Source organism: Anoplolepis gracilipes, chromosome 3 (assembly GCF_047496725.1).
Source record: "Anoplolepis gracilipes chromosome 3, ASM4749672v1, whole genome shotgun sequence".
Taxonomy (NCBI): domain Eukaryota; kingdom Metazoa; phylum Arthropoda; class Insecta; order Hymenoptera; family Formicidae; genus Anoplolepis; species Anoplolepis gracilipes.
Window position 1 is genome coordinate 16567293 of NC_132972.1, and position 17391 is coordinate 16584683.

A 17391-nucleotide genomic window follows, 5' to 3' on the forward strand; every position below is an offset into this window, starting at 1 on the left:
CCTCCTTCTGGGACATGACGTCTCCGCAGAAGGAGGCAGCCACCTTCCATTGGTCCTCCCCGGCCACCATGGCTTTCACCATGGTAGCTAGGGAGACCTCTTCCCCTATGGCGTCCCGGAGGACCCGGCGTTGATTGCTCCACGCCTGGCATTCCGCCAGGGTGTGCTTCGCCATGTCCACCGGGGCGCCACAGTGGTGACACGTGGCCGACATTTCCCTACCTATTCGGTGCAGATACTCCCCGAAGCAACCATGTCCAATGAGCACCTGCACCGTCCTGATCAAGGGCGCCGTGTTGCCAGTCCACCCAGTCCATAAAGACTGGGCGGATAGCCTCGACGGTGCGTAGGCCTGTCCTTACGTCGGACAAGCCCTCTTCCCATTCTCAAAAGTTTGCGCCGCCGAACCTAGAGCCTAAGCCTTGCTACGATCCTTGGTGGCAGGGGTCCCGACACATCTGGGTCCGGGTCCTCCCGACGGGCCACGTATATCCGATACATCTCGGCATACGCGCCTGCCGCGAGAACCCAGGGCATGACCCCTGCCACCAGGCACGCCGTCTTGAAGGCGATGGTCCGATACCCCCGAATGACACGGATGGCCAGGCGCCTCTGCATACCCCGGAGGACCTGCAGTTTTTGCGCCTGGCCATCGCATTGTGTCACACGGGGGTTCCGTATAAAGCTATGGATTGGACCGCCGTCATATAGAGGCGGTGAGCCCCGTCTCCCGGCCCCCCGAGATTGGGCATGAGTCTGCCCAAGCAGGCAGACACCGCCCTCATTCGGGGAGCCAGCTTCTCCATGTGAGGCTCGAAGCTCCGGCTGTCGAGGATGAGGCCCAGGTACTTTAACTGGGTCCCGATCTCGACCACGACATCCTCGATTTCTATTTTAGCTGTGTTCCGAGGCGGTCCCCTTTTGCCTTTGGAGGCGAACCATATTGCCTCCGTTTTTGACAGGACCATCTCGAGACCCATCCTTCTTATGCGGCCGACCACGTGTCTCGTACCCACTCTAGCGAGACGGATAGTGCTGCTCCAGTCTTTCTCCCAGGACAGGACCAGTGTGTCATCTGCATAACACACCAGCTTCTGTCCCAGGAGAAGGGCCCCCCGAAGGATTCAATCATACCCTAGGTTCCACAGGAGTGGTCCTAAGACCGATCCCTGCGGAGGACCACTTGCACCAACATTGATTAACTTTAATCACCGATTAACTTATATGTTCCTCTCTTTCTCTTGAACTTATCTAAAAGAGACAAAGATATAGTTTAATCAACGATTAAGCTAATCGGAGTTTGATGCAGGTGGCCCTTAGTATGTATATACATGCGTGCAACATGCACCTTCACAGCGCATGCGCAGAAAGGGATGTCATACATACTTGTTTGTACATAAAATTAGAGCTGCCTTATACATAAGGAGTTAGCAGTCTAGTATTATATAGAAGTCTGTGAATAAGAGTCTCGCCTTATGATAACTTTTGATTGGTCCTTTATATCTGGGCAATTCCCGCTCATATTTGAATCATATTAATCTTACTATTAGCATAAACATATTTTAGTAACATAAATAAAAAATAAACGTTTTAGAATTAAATATTATATAATCTTTTTATGTTAAACATCAAAATTATTATTTTGAATATATATAATAAAAAACTGTTTATATTTAATTTTTAGTAATTAAATAAAATCCTTAATTAAATTTAATCCTTATTAATTGCATAAAAATTAACAAAATAAAATAAAAATAAAAAAAATAAACACATAAAACATGAAATAATAAATTGCTTTATTTTCATGAGAAAACAAACTGTTATCACAAGCATTATAAAAACCTAAAATATATAATATTTGTGTATTTAATGAAAAAACTACTATTACAAACATTAGCGGTCAGCGGGTTAAAAGAGGTTAGGATTAGGTTAGGTAAGACAGAGAAGGATAGTGAATCATAGATTTCGGAAGATAGAGATGGAGCGTGAGTTCGCGAGGGTGAAGCCTTTTCGGGGAGAGCGACGAGGTAAACTGTGAGCACTTTCTATTGGATGGAATGATGCGCGTGCATAATGGCGTTTAATACGAAATAGAACTCCTGTCCACCGGACGCGGAAATGCTGGCCGCGCGACAAAAGAGAACGCGGTAGTCAATTAATTTATTATAACTGATGAATTTATTGGCTATCGCGTTATTTTTTGCCGTGCGGCAAGTATTTCCGCGTCCAGTGGGCAGGAGCTCATATTCTAATATCTCTAATTGCTAGTATTACACAGCTATATATGTTTAATAAAAACAGTCATCGAATTTATTATATTTTACGTTAAAATGTCCTTTTTTTAATAATAAATAATATCATGATAAAAGGTCACTAATAATAATAATTTGATTTCTGTAAAAAATATTAGACAAGGAGCATTAATACAACCATCAAAAGACGTTATTATAATTTGTAATAAATACGAAAGAATAAGACATGCAATTCATGTAAGCACAAATGGATTTATAACTAAAAAGATTTATGAAACATATATTACTAATGATGTGATGAAATCGTTCCTTGATACTAATTTATTTCATTCATTACGAGAGCATACATTTAATCAGTCTCCTTTAGAAAATCATATTGTACATTTAATTTGGGCCATTGCTCAAAACTATATCAAAATCAGATTACATTATATAACATTAAATTCTATAGATAAATCTAAAAGCAAACGTCATTTATTTAATAAAATTGTATTGTTTAAGGGTATGTAAAAAGTATAGACATATATACAAATGTCTATGGTAAAAAGCGTTTGATCTATACAATTTACTTTAATGAAGTTGTCTGTAAGATTTATTATAAATTTAACGAGCTTTATCTAACATATATAATTATAACTATTATTAATATTTTTTTAACTTTACAGTATATTTATGTTCTTAAAGAATAAGTATTATTATATTTATATTTATATCTTATGACTATATTCCTAAAGGAGTGTATCTTATATATGACTACCCACATAGCGCAGAATGTCCTGTGGATGTTCATTTTATATCCATTTTACATCCATATGTCCATGGTCATAAATTGAACATCCATAGTATATCCAATTTGAGACATAAATCACTGGACAATATTTAGATATCCATAGTATGTCCAGTATTGGACATTTTGTGGATATCTAATCTCATATAGCATAAGATCTCCGTAGAATATCCTTATTTGATCGGAATTATTTTAAATATGTACTCTAATTGAAACTAAATTTACCTAAGGATTACCTGAGGATATTTCTAATTGTGATACACACACACACACACATATATATATACATATATATATATATATATATATTTATTTAATTTACTTATTTATTTATTTTTCAACTTTATTTTATATTTATATTAAAAAATAAAATATATTTTATTTTAATATTTTATTTTTTGTCAACTTTTATTTTTAGAATCTTTATTAAGCTGATCATTTTTTTTTTATATCTGGTGACTCATTTTAAATGCCTAATAAATATATTCACTTAAAATGAAACTATTAACTTTTATCACATATATTTGTCGAATAATGTGTATGTTTTCCAAGATATTTTAGGTAGGCACTTAAAATATGCCTTACCCGCTATTGTACATATATATATTCAATTATAGCGAATTCGATTGGATGCACTAGTGCACTGAATGCATACATATAAAGGTTTATTACACACAACAATTTTATAATAACACAAAAGCAATTATATAAAAGTAACATAATTATTTAGGAAAAGATATTATTATTGTTGTTGAATGTACATAATGATAAAATAATAGTTCTTACTATTTATTATTTTACTTTTATAATTACTTATCATTGTGAAATTGTGTGCGATAATACCCCAGACAGCACATAATACTAAAAGATGACGAGAGGATGTCTTTTTTAAGTCATTTTTCTGACAAGACTAAAAATGTCTAAAAGGATATCTTTCTGCCCACAAAAAATTCATCTTTTGAAAGATGTCTAAAAGATGTCTTTTAAAAGTTATAATTAATTTTAGTCGACGAAAAGATGTCTTTTTGATCATCTTTTCGACAAGACAAAAAAGATCTATTTTATAATATACGCGTTCCTTTGTTTGCCGTTACGTGGCGTGCTCAAACTATAACTCGTATTCAAATTTTCATAACATGTAATATATAAAGACTACAAAGAATAACAGGTACAACTAAATATGAAATGTAAAGTATATTTTTTTTATCAATTTAATTTCTGGTATAATCCCAATAAGAGATACAAAATATGAAATGTAACCTATAAAAATAACATATAATTAAGACGTCAAAAAAAAACATTAGAAATGACTAAAAAGAAGCTATAAAGACGATTGAAAGATATCTACAATAGGCATATCTTTTAGTCAACATATGGATAGGCTTATAAACGACTGAATTCGGGTCATAAGACAGCTTTAACTCAATTTTCCGTTGACTAAACGCTTTGACTAAAAGATGTCTTTGACAAAAATATACCCAGTTTTAGTAATAATTTTAGTCGACTGTGCTGTCTGGGTACCTTTATGTGCACAGTGCGCACTAATGTATCCAATCAAATTCACTATTAGTGCATATTGATTAACCTATAGGATAGCAAAAAGGCATTTAGAAACATCCAGTGGACATTGTTGAGATCGAATTTTATTATTAATTATCCTAAGGATATCCTTAGGATAATTATCTATTATATAAGAATATCCTAAGGATATCCACTTTTGGATTTCATACAGATATCTAATGAACGAACATTTTGGTATCCTCAGTATATCCCAAATACATCCTCGGGTTTTACACGGATGAACTTTGGATATCTGAAAATCCCTAGAAATACATCCGACGGACATACCTCGGATTAACTTTTGCTATGTGGGTACGTACTTTGCCAATAAGTATAAACAAGCTTGTAATAATATTTATACTATCTTTTATAATAAAGTGTATATGTATAAAGTCTCCATTAAGAATATATCGATTGTAATTATTTGAATTTGAATAAAAGTTTGCAATAAAATTTAAAATAATTATTATTACTAGTGACCCTTTTATCATGGTATTATTTATTACTAATAAAAGGACATTTTAACGTAAAATATAATAAATTTGATGACTGTTTTTATTAAACATATATAGCTGTGTAATACTAGCAAAAGAGATATTAGAATATGATTGGGCTCCTGCCCAATGGACGCGGAAATACTTGCCGCGCGGCAAAAAATAACGCGATAGCCAATAAATTCATCAGTTATAATAAATTAATTGACTACCGCGTTCTCTTTTGTCGCGCGGCCAGCATTTCCACGTCCGGTGGACAGGAGTTCTATTTCGTATTAAACGCCATTATGCACGCGCATCATTCCATCCAATAGAAAGTGCTCACAGTTTACCTCGTCGCTCTCCCCGAAAAGGCTTCACCTTCGCGAACTCACGCTCCATCTCTATCTTCCGAAATCTATGATTCACTATCCTTCTCTGTCTTACCTAACCTAATCCTAACCTCTTTTAACGCGCTGACCGCTAATGTTTGTAATAGTAGTTTATGTTTTTTCATTAGATACACAAATATTATATATTTTAGGTTTTTATAATACTTGTGATAACAGTTTGTTTTCTCATAAAAATAAAGCAATTTATTATTTCATGTTTTATGTGTTTATTTTTTGATTTTTATTTTATTTTGTTAATTTTTATGCAATTAATAAGGATTAAATTTAATTAAGGATTTTATTTATTTACTAAAAATTAAATATAAACAGTTTTTATTATATATATTATTTTTATTATATATATTATATATATTATGTTTAACACAAAAAGATTATAATATTTAATTCTAAAACGTTTATTTTTTATTTATGTTACTAAAATATAATGTTTATGCTAATAAGTTATGCTAAGATTAATATGATTCAAATATGAGCGGGAATTGTCCAGATATAGAGGACCAATCAAAAGTGGATATCATATAACGAGACTCATATTAGAGGGTCTCTAAGGGTGTGTTCCATATGAACGCTCTGTAAGCGCTCACGTTTGTAAGCGCTATCTTCAATCGTTCAGTTTGCTGCTTAAACGCTTAAAATTGCAAACGGAAAGTAGTTCCTTTTGGGTGCATGAGCATCGTGAGCATGTCAAAATGGCGGAAAAACAGACTGTTCTTTTGTGTTCACTAATTGTAATAATGTTCGAAATATTGTTTGATGATGAAGATTCTTTAAAACTTAATACAGAAGTAGAAAATATTCTTTTAATTTTTAATAAGTGTCGCGAGAAAACTGCAATATTACGCCTAAAGAATTACGTAGAAAAGATTTTACCATCATATACCGATGTACAATTTAAATCACATTTCAATTATTAATTATATATTAATCATATATTAATCACATTACAATTTAAATTCATTTTTCTATTCATCATGCGATACCACAGGTGCGTTCCATATGAACGCTCACGCGCTGTAAGTGCTCACGCTTTTGCTGCCCTACCTCGATGAAATAAGCATTTGTGAGTACGAGTTATGACGTCACAGTGACGTCATTAATGCGTTTATAACTCCAAATGGAACAGCGTAAGCAATGCTTATAAGCGCTTTAAGTGTGTAAGCGGCCATAAGGAACGCACCCTAATATATAGAATATATAGAAGTCTGTGTTGACATCTGACCACAGACTTCTAGTTATAGGCCGTGTTCGAGGAGACACTATTAGTGCGAAGAGCATCATTCTATCTTTGTTATTTACTCAAAGTTGAATAAGGACAGAACACATTTAATAGCGCTAAATAGTGTCTCTCCTCGAACGCAACCATAGAAGTCTATGCAACTGACAAGTCGAGAGAAAAAGGAAAGGAGGGAAAATGTAACAGTATAGTTTGACAAGAACGATATCTTAAAAAAAAAGAAAAAAGAAAAAAAAAAAGAAAACTGAAAGGTTCAGATGTCGAGCATCACGTCATGTAGGTTGTTTTTACTGTGGGTTTAACCCTCTTCTAACCTAGAAAAACATAGGTTATATATTATGAACACCCTTACACGATGTCCCGGACTGTACTGTGGTAGAGAACTGTTGCCAGATGGCAACTGGAGCGAGTGTGGAGCCTGTCCTCGCGGATTTCGGGCTAACACCTCGTCAGCGTGCGTGCTCTGCGATGACACGCCAATGTTCTACGACTGGCTATACCTGGGGTTCATGGCCCTCTTAGCTCTGGTGTTGCACTGGTTCTGCATTGATATGGTGTCCATGCGTCGGAACATACCCAAGGAAGTGATCGCTTTACATCTATCAGCCCTACTCGAGGTGGTACTTTCATCTGTGATAGTGCTACAGTTGACCCATCCCATTGGAACATTCAATGTCAAGTCATGCAGGGCGAAAAAACTGTCAGACTGGTACACGCTATTACATAATCCCAGTCCGAATTATGAAGCTACACTGCATTGTACACAGGAAGCAGTTTATCCCTTGTTAGTTTAGTCAGGATAATGTTTCTATTAAGCTTCTAAAGATTGCAATATTTTTAATATTACTACAAATGTCAATGTTTAAAAATCAACAAAATTGTAACATTTAACAGTAATATATATATAATATATATATATATATATAATATATATATATATATATATATTCTTTAATATTTTTAGAAAAATTGATATTTGAAAAAAAATTTTGTAGAAAAAATGATTAAAAATTTTTCTTTGTCAACTATTTTGTTATTAGTAATATTTTTTTTTGGAACATTTTGTTATATATTTCTAATATGCATTGTTTTATTTCAGATATACTATGGTTTTTGTCTTCTATGCTATAGGAATAGCCCTTATGTTATTAATAAGGCCAATAATAGCCAAGAAATTTTTACCAAAACAGGGCAAACTCTCTATTTATGCTGCATTGTATTTCTATCCAATTCTTGCACTGCTTCATGCTGTGGGTGGAGGTCTAATTTGTATGTATACCAATTATTTTAATTATAAATTTACTTTAAATTAATTATAACTTTGTACATGTATACTGATAGAGAATCATTACTTATTTGTTATATATATTTTTCTCTTATAGATTACTCTTTTCCCTATATTACTATCATTCTGTCAGTTTTGTCAAATGCGGCACATTTTGCATTTAAATTGAATCAGACGATAAAGTCGTTGCTACTGAGCTCTATCTCAAATATAAAGAATGTAATAGTCATCTTGGGCCACTGGTTATTACATGGTTACGGCGTGATAGCGGTTGCGACTCTTCGTGGAATCAGCATCCATCCTGGAATGTTAGTCCTAGTTGTGCTACCAGCCTTGTTTTACATCATAACAGCAAGATTTACTGATCCACACAAGCTGCACATCGAATAAGCTCCTTTTCCAAGTGGTCTTTTGTATATACTAAATCGCGCATATCGATGGTTAACGTATTTGAGCTATTTATCATGCAACAAGATTTTATGTGTGTAAAATTCTTTTTTTTTAATAAAGAGATTTTCTCTTAATAATTATGAAGTCAAGTCCAGATTAATTTAGTATAAAAGTCAAGAATGAATATCAATAATAGAAAAACGTTAATAATTTATAAACAAAAATTTTACATGTAAAATATATAATTTATCTAAAATAAAAATTATTTAAAATTAATAATTAATGCCCACTTTTTGTTCATTATTTCTTTAATAGATATTTGGTAATATTGATAGCATGAGTAAGAATTCATCAAGGGCATTTAACGAAGAATTTAATCAGATAGTTAACAATTCTTTATATTTGATTTTGCTATATATTCATTTATTTCATCAAACAAAGCAGTACATTAAGATTTTTCTTTTTATAATAGGTTGCACACATAAATTATATACTTCATGTTACATTCTTTTTCTGATGTAATCCCAGTTTTTAATCTTAATACAAATCATTTTTAAAAGTCATGAAGCAAAAACGCTATCGTATATAGCCGATCGTTCTTGCGAATAAAATATTCTTATTAATTACTCCTTTGGCACAAATGTTAAAATCAATGTGCTCTTGGGCGAGATGGGCACTTTATTTGAAAATAACTTTGTCCTACAAAAGTGGTAAAGTTTCAATATTAGATAAAATCGTTAAATACATGTGGAATATAATATGTCTACATATATGGATATAAAGCATATATGAAATTTTACCGAGAGATTCGCGAAGATTCTTACCTCACGACTTCTGTCTGTCGAATGTAGTTTGGACTATATGCGACTACATTGATCTCTTCCGATACTCGTGGTATTTCAGATAGATCTATAATTGTCGACTCATCTCCTGTCTGGTACACCACCAGATATCCCGGATTGCCGCTTCTTAGCCTACAAAAAGAAATTTATTCAAGATTGTGTGCTTTATTCAACAGTGTATTATAGCAACACTTTATAAAGCATATATGTATATATAAGATATGAGATAAGAATTTATTACATGGGACTGTGTGTGTGTGTATGTGTGCGCGTGCGTGCGCGCATTATTAATTAATCTACCATATTATGTATTTTCTCTTATATGCAGTTATATTCTTACAATGCAAAGCATTAATTGTAGTATGTTAATGGTATATGCACACTTACCAACTTCTGTATTATATACAAGAAAGCATGGAACAAGATAAATTAATTTTTGGTTAGTCTGTTATGTCATATTATACATGCAAAATATTGTAGTTATTTATTTTTAGTTATACATTTTCAGGTATATTTAGTTCTACATTTAGTTAAAAAAATGCTCACAAAAATTGTATTCATCTGATTTGAAACCGTGTGTATATAAACTCCTCACAATAATTAAAGGAACATCTAAATTTTTTTGAAAAATAGGCAAAATTCAATCAACTGTAACTTCGTTAAAAAGGAACAAAATATAAATTTAAAAAAAGCATTTGAAATGTTGAAATCTCTACTTTCGAAAGATTACCGTTATTTTTATATTTCTGTGAGTTTGATAATTTTTACATGCAGAGAATTACGAGCTGGATCAAATGCAAAATTTTTTTCTCACTTTGTCAGCATGTCACGTCTCTAAAAAAATTCTGCGACAATTTTAACCTTTTTACTGTGAAAGCTTGAAGTTTTCCCTACAAAATCTTTTTTTTAAATTTATCTACGATTGTTTCTTACTGACAAGAGATGCTTTGAACTGCGAAATACGAAATTGAATGAGCTATAGGGGGGGGGGGGTCGAGGGTATAAAAAGCCTAAGAGGATTTGAGTGTATGGGTCTTAGTTCTCAACTTTACATGTAAATTTCGCAGAAACTAAGGCCCATGCACTCAAACCCTTTTAGGCTTTTTATACCCTCGATCCTCCCTATCGAATGAACTATAGCTCATTCGATTTCGAAATGTAAAAATAACGGTAATCTTTCGAAAGTAGAGATTTCAACATTTAAAACATTTGTTTTTTATTTAAATTTCGTTCATTTTTAACGAAGTTGCAGTTGATTGAATTTTGCCTATTTTTCAAGAAAATTTAGGTGTTCCTTTATTTGTTGTAAGGAGTTTATATATACAGGGTAGGCCATTTTAATCTACGCACTGTAATATCTCAAAACCATAAGTTTAAGACAAAAATGTTTCAGACATAAGTTGTATGGTTTCCAGGGAGACATAAGATGGTACCATTGGTTTGACCTTGGATAGTCGTTTGAAGGTCACGTAAAGGTCATCTTTAATTTCTTAAATGGAACCTACTATTTTTTATTACATATTCTTGTAACTTATCTCGAGAACTTTCTAAAACACTATAATAAAATATTTTTTCATTAAATACTTTTCGAGTTATAAGGCTTCAAAGTTGCAGTATTTTGACATAAAATACAAGATATCTCGTAAAATATTAATTTCTCGATTATCTTACCCTAATACTTTCATGCACAGAATAATGAGACAAATCAATTGGCGTAATTAAAACACATAATTATGTAAAAATGTGTAACTGCTAGTTGCAAATTCAGATTTTTTCTTAAAGATAACTATGTGTTTTCTTTACACCAATTGATTCATCTCATTATTCTGTGCATAAAAGCATTAGGGTAAGATAATCGAAAAATTAATATTTTACGAGATATTTCGTATTTTATGTCAAAATATTGGAACTTTTAAGCCTTATAACTCGAAAAGTACTTAATCAAAAGAAGTTTTATTATAGTGTTTTCGGAAAGTTCTCGACGTAAGCTACAAGAATATGTAAAAATATATAAGGTATCTCATTTAAGTAATTCAAGGTGACCTTCATATAACTCTCAAACGACTATCCAAGGTCAAACCAATGGTATCATCTTACCTTTCGAAACCATACACATTTATTTGAAACATTTTTCTCTAAAATGCTTTATTTTCGAGATATTCGACCGTTTCCAAACTTTTGGGCCTCCCTGTATATATATCCCTTTCTAAAAAAAAGGTATGTTATTGACATTGTCATCGCTTTTCCGCTTTTTTTCTTTAATTTAATTTTTACAAGTTGTCACACAAACTGTCAAAATTTGACAGCAGCAGACGACACTCGCGAAGCAAGACGCAATAACGCACTTGACAACGAGACATCGAGACCAATCAACCAATCAACATCGCGGAAAAGCGACAATGTCATCAACGTGCCTTTTTTAGAGAAAGGGATATATATATACAGGGTGTCTCATAACTAACGAGCCAACGCTCGTGAGCGGATAGAGCGGGTTAAATGGAATAGAAAAGTCCTGTACCATTTTACGATTTTCAGAATAATTATTGAGAAATTAATTTACAAAGATCGGCAAATCCGGCGCGAGTATCAGCCCGCCGCAAAAAAGATGGCGAGAAGGACGGCCCACCGCTAGGCCGGTCGCTAAATAATAATCGCTAATCTATTGTTCTTATCAACGTTTCTCGTCTATGCCGCTGGTAACCGCGAGGCAATGGCGCCTATTTACGCCGCGCGCGCTTAGCGATCGTCCTTAGGGCCGTCCTTCTCGCCATTCTAGTCCTGTCATTCCTAATCTTTAAATCTTTCTAATTTGAAAACTATTATAGCCTTGACATTTTTGTATTAAACTTTTCGTTTTAAAATGTTCTAAAGAACCTGCCATTAGAATATTTATCGGTCATTTCAAGACACCTTGTATATATATATATATATATATATACATATATAGACATTATCATCGCTTTTCTGCGATGCTGATTGGTTGTCTCGATGTCTCATTGTCAAGTGCGTTATTGCGACTTGCTTCGCGCGTATCGTCTGCAGTTGTCAAATTTTGACAGTTTGTGTGATAACTTGTAAATAATTAAATTACAAAAAAGTTAAAAAAAAAGATAAAAAAAACGAAGAAGAGAAAAAGAAAGACAAAAAAAGTTACATATATTATATATGTATATATTGTATATGATGAGTCTATGTGTAAACGTTTCGCATGATATTACATACATATTAATTATGTAATTTATATTTGTGTAATTAATAGAAAAAAGAATAAGAGATGGAAGAAAGAAGGAAAAGAGATATAATATTAAATAAAGAAAGAGAAAGAGAGAGAAAGGAAGAAAAAGAAAGAAAGATGCTTTCTTAAAACTAACTGTAAATATTAAAATTAAATATTCCACAATCAACTAGCATTGCAGACAAAAAACTTTAACGCTTAACTTTAACATAATACACAATATATATATACTCATACAACATAATATAAACATACATAAAATAAATAGCACGCGCGTTGCGCGCACTTAAAATGTCTAGTATATATATATAAACATGAGATGTAATACACTAGATGTGCCGAAAGTACCGTGAGAGAATATGGGCCAAGATATGCAATGTCAATTCAGTTGTGCACAAGAGTGCGTGTTTTGTGTGTGTGTGTGTGTGTGTTTGTGTGCGTGTGTGTGCGCGCGCGTGGGTGCGTGCGCGTGCGCACCTGATAGTCTATTCAATTATCCAATTAAATCTGATTTCATTCATGTACTATAGCATGCATTTATTCTTAATCTTTCTTGTGTATAAATTAGAGCTATTTAAATAGAAAAATAAATAACGCGCACGAGTGTTTAAAAGATTAATTTTTAAATCTACTGATTAGCACAAGTCAATAATACATATTTTAGTAATTTCATGACTAGTCGCTCTATATTTTTTAAAAATAGTTCAAATATAAATATTAAATAATTTTACTTTTGTTAAATTGTACATTAAAAATTAATGATTATTACGCATAAATATTGCATGGGTAAACTCACCTCGCGTATACGAAGACAGTTTCGTTTATTACTCTAAACGTTGTACTCCCGTGAAGGAATGTCAAACCCTTTCGAGCACTTGATAAGGTTGCAAATGCATTTTTCGCGGAAATGATGTCATTTAATCGAAGAATTGGCGTGCCCGGTAACAGCATTGTCATCAATACAAAGCTATCAGAAACATTGCCAGGCATAAGTTGCCTCAAAGAATGTTGTTTATCATTGAGCTACAATTGAACAACAAAACTATGACTTTATTTAATAATTACTATAGATTCTAATATAAAAAGTAAAGAGAAAAATGGTTTTACAGTATTTCAACGAACAGTAATAAAAAACTAATTTTAAATATAAAAAAAATAATACAAATTACATAATAAAAACTAATTTTGCCAAGGATACTTACATTCCATGCAGGCCATGGGGCAATTTTGAGCCACTGCGATATACTTTTATACAATACAGTCGCATTGATGCTCGCATTGGCAGTGATAAGGAAATGTGAACTTTGCGGTAAGTCAATTACTGTTTTTTTCTCATTGTAAACTTGTAAGATGTCTGCACTAATATCGTCTTGCAACGCAAATAATCTACCGTACAAATATATTAATATTTAAACGAGATGTAATCACAGATTAACAATGTAAAAACAAACGTACCCTTTACCATCAGTCTCATTACGGACTATTTCTTGCCATTTTGTTAATATCGCAGCGTTTTCCGGACGATCGCGCGTATAAACGTGCATCAAGGATTGATAATTATTTATTTCTACAGGAAGAAGGCTTCTGGACTCATCACGAAGTTGTAGATCTTCTGTTAAAAACGATGTATTCGCTAAGCGAAAACCACTAATTCCTAATTTCAGCCAATGAATTAAGATATCCTTAAATAATATAAAAAGGTTAAATATATATAAAATATATAATACATAAATATGTATAAAAAGGTTAAATGTACCAGTTAAAAATAAAGAGCAATAAACTTACTCCAAATTCTTTCACAACTTCTGGATTGTTGTAATTCAAGTCAGGCTGTGACTTATTGAATTGATGAAGATAATATTGCCCTCTTTGTTCATTCCATTCCCATGCAGATTCACCATATATGCTCAACTGTAAAGTATATTTACTTAGATACGTATTAAATGCAAATTTATTTTTCCAGCTGTCATACATAATGTTATGGAGACTTGACTAACCCAATTATTTGGAGGACTTTTTGTTTCTTTTCCACCATTAATATCAGTTATTCCATCAGCCCATACATAATAGGATGTAAAGGGATCCTGCCTATCTACAGATCGTTTGAACCATGGATGTTCTATAGAAGAATGGTTGGGATCCAACTCCAAAAAGACTTGTTGATCATTTTCTGTTGCAACTTTGATAAGACTTTCTAAGTCGCTAATGTTTCCTAATTTCGATTTAATGGCTCTGAAATCTTCAGTTGCTCCTGTAATGTAAAGATTTTTTTATTAATACATATATTTTAGAATACATATGTATTTATAAGATATAAGAATATTTTATACAAAGCAAACAAATATTCTATGTATTTCTTGAAAAAATTTTTACGTACCATCTGCACTTTCCTTCACTATTGATGAGAGAGAGATAGCCTTGATGTGTTGATCTTTCAAATCATTTAATACAGATTCCAGTCCTTTCAAGTCGTTGTTAAGAGAATCTGAGATATCCAACTGAATAATTGGGCTTTCTTCCCAGAATTTTTTCGGCTCAGGTGCTGAACATTTTGGTGCCATCGCAATAATAGCTATAGCACCAGCCAACATGCCTGCCCACAACAGCCAAAAAAGGATAAATAAGGCCCATCTCAGTTTTACCCAGAATGGATCGTTGGCAAACTTCATCAGCTCTTCCTTGTTCATTCCTGCCAGCGCATCTTTTTTCGGTTCAATATCGATCTTAACGTCGCCATTTTCAGAGATAAATTTCACCTATTTGAAGAAACCACAGAGAGTAATGTAGAGAATAAAAGAACTTCTTTCCAAACATCTATATTAATTAAATACATATTATTGCTGTAAATACTTGTATAAAAATGATTTATATTCTTTAATCTCAATATTTTTTTTACATGTATTATTATATTCTTTAATCTCAATATTTTTTTTAAATGTCATATTGTATGATCATGCAGATATAAAATCAAATTAATTTGTGATTATTATCTTATTAAGTTATTAATTAAAATTGATAAAATTGAATATTTAAATATACATTGCAAGTGAGTTTCACATATTGAGAAGTCATCGAGTATATTAGAATAAAAATATATTTAAAGTAAATTTAAAATTTCCTTGCATGATGCAACTTCTTTGGAAATTTACATACTTTTTAAAGTTTAATTAGCTTGTTATTTTCTTTTTGTTATTTATAGCTTTCTGAAACACAGTGCATTTTCTTGACATGTGTAAAAAAAATATATATATATATCGTATAATTGAATCTTGCAAATGTCAAACGAGAACAGATTTGTGAGAATAACCGCGGGAGCAATCGATTACAATGGCGAGAATACGCGTATCCATTATAATAAGACATTACAAGCCTATTAAACATTAATTGTAAGATAAACAATGAGATACACACACATATAAGTATTTCTCACACAATTTTAGAAATAAATCTTATCTAATTCATGAATAATCAGAGAAATATTATCTCTCGAGAACATTTCATATGTGAAGACCAATCAGAAAACGCATCCAATTGCTTTATCGATTTATATGCCTGATTTTTGTCATATTTATAACGAAATATAACGAGTAAAGAGATATTTAAACCAACTTTGGTCTCTGGTCATATAAATGTTATCAAAATATTTTCGTCGCAGTTTTTAACTGTCATATCTCACGAAGTGCTTCAGAAAGAAATCTACAAAAATTTATATATATTCCTCGACATCTGGAGAAAAAAAATATCATGTACAAGGATTAAAAAATAAATTTTAAACATATATATTTTTTATTAAGGCTTTCGAGATATTCCATTGTTAATATCCATATTGTGTCAAAATGACCTATATGCGAACTTTGAAAGATTAAATTGTTATATAATTGTGAAAGGTTTTAGATGTGAAGAGTCCTCGAATTTACCTCGATGTTATCCTTCTCGGTGATTTTGGCGGTGCTATCGTCCTCCTGGAGCATCCGCTCGTGGGCACCCTCGTCCAAATCCTCGCCGTTTTGTTTGCCCATATCGACGTGCTCGTCGTGAGATACTACCTCCTTGGACTTGGACGTGGTAACGACTGAGGTCGGCGTTTCTTTTACATCGCCGTTCACCTCACTGCTATCTCTCCCACTCTCCATAGTCGCACGAATAGATCAAGGATGCGTTTATCTCTTCTCTTCTTGTCACTCACTTGAGAAAAGAGCTTATGCACATATATATGTATATATGTATATATGTATATATGTATGTATGTATGTATGTATGTATGTAGATATATATTTGTTGCGCTAGGCTAGATCTTTTGTAAACGCGGCAAATGCGATAACACGCGAACAATGAACAATGACAACTCGACAGCTGGCAGCCACTCCGGTAACCGAGAACTTCGAGACGAGTGCGGAATAGTGCGGTAATCCGTGCACTGTCGATAGGTGGACAAGATATACAGGGTGTTCGACAATAGGTGGGACAAAATTGAAGGGGTGATTTTACATGATAAAATAAGACAAAAATCAAGAATAACAAAATTGTTATGAAGGCTTCGTTTTTTAGTTATAAATATTTGAAAATTTGCGTGAAAGGTGCCCAAAGCATGGTAATCCGCAAAATTTTTGATGTGCGTAGGCTACATCGACTGAATCGCTCTCAAAATATATTCTGTGACGCAAAAGTATGCAGCGAATTGCCGAGTTTTAAATATCTTTTACACAAACTTTCAAATATTTATAACTAAAAAACGAAGTCTCCATAACAATTTGTTTATTCTTGATTTTTGTCTTATTTTATCATGTAGAATCACACTCCTTAAATTTTGTCCCACCTGTTGTCAAATACCCTGTATATTTCGATAAAAGCTTAAACAATAAGCTGCGAAATAGGTATATTGATAGGTGATAATGATCCAAAAATAATAAAAAATTTTAT

At 32.8% G+C, this 17391-nt stretch overlaps 2 protein-coding genes across 2 annotated transcripts; one reads left to right on the forward strand and one right to left on the reverse strand.

Moving 5' to 3' along the window:
* The first annotated feature begins 6679 nt into the window (after positions 1-6679).
* On the forward strand, positions 6680-8538 carry LOC140663956 (JNK1/MAPK8-associated membrane protein). The gene is made up of 3 exons (XM_072888578.1): positions 6680-7503; positions 7819-7988; positions 8102-8538. The coding sequence occupies exons 1-3, from the start codon at positions 7058-7060 to the stop codon at positions 8392-8394; spliced, it is 909 nt and encodes a 302-aa protein (XP_072744679.1). The 5' UTR covers positions 6680-7057; the 3' UTR covers positions 8395-8538.
* Positions 8539-8800: 262 nt separating this feature from the next.
* Cd98hc (CD98 heavy chain) lies at positions 8801-16872 on the reverse strand. Its single transcript, XM_072888570.1, has 9 exons — positions 16389-16872; positions 14849-15227; positions 14469-14722; positions 14257-14382; positions 13927-14153; positions 13674-13857; positions 13268-13494; positions 9219-9368; positions 8801-9093 (listed from the first exon to the last, which is right to left on the reverse strand). Exons 1-9 carry the CDS (start codon positions 16602-16604, stop codon positions 9018-9020), a joined length of 1839 nt encoding a protein of 612 aa, XP_072744671.1. The 5' UTR covers positions 16605-16872; the 3' UTR covers positions 8801-9017.
* Between the last annotated feature and the right edge of the window lie 519 nt (positions 16873-17391).

Excerpts from the sequence above, each read along its gene's own strand:
- LOC140663956 (XM_072888578.1), top strand. The coding sequence starts at position 7,058 with ATGAACACCCTTACACGATGTCCCGGACTGTACTGTGGTAGAGAACTG. Across the intron at positions 7,504-7,818 it reads CAGGAAGCAGTTTATCCCTT|ATATACTATGGTTTTTGTCT; the intron begins GTTAGTTTAGTC and ends GTTTTATTTCAG. Across the intron at positions 7,989-8,101 it reads TGTGGGTGGAGGTCTAATTT|ATTACTCTTTTCCCTATATT; the intron begins GTATGTATACCA and ends TTTCTCTTATAG.
- Cd98hc (XM_072888570.1), bottom strand. The coding sequence starts at position 16,604 with ATGGAGAGTGGGAGAGATAGCAGTGAGGTGAACGGCGATGTAAAAGAA. Across the intron at positions 15,228-16,388 it reads CCGAGAAGGATAACATCGAG|GTGAAATTTATCTCTGAAAA; the intron begins GTAAATTCGAGG and ends TTCTTCAAATAG. Across the intron at positions 14,723-14,848 it reads AGTGAAGGAAAGTGCAGATG|GAGCAACTGAAGATTTCAGA; the intron begins GTACGTAAAAAT and ends TTTACATTACAG.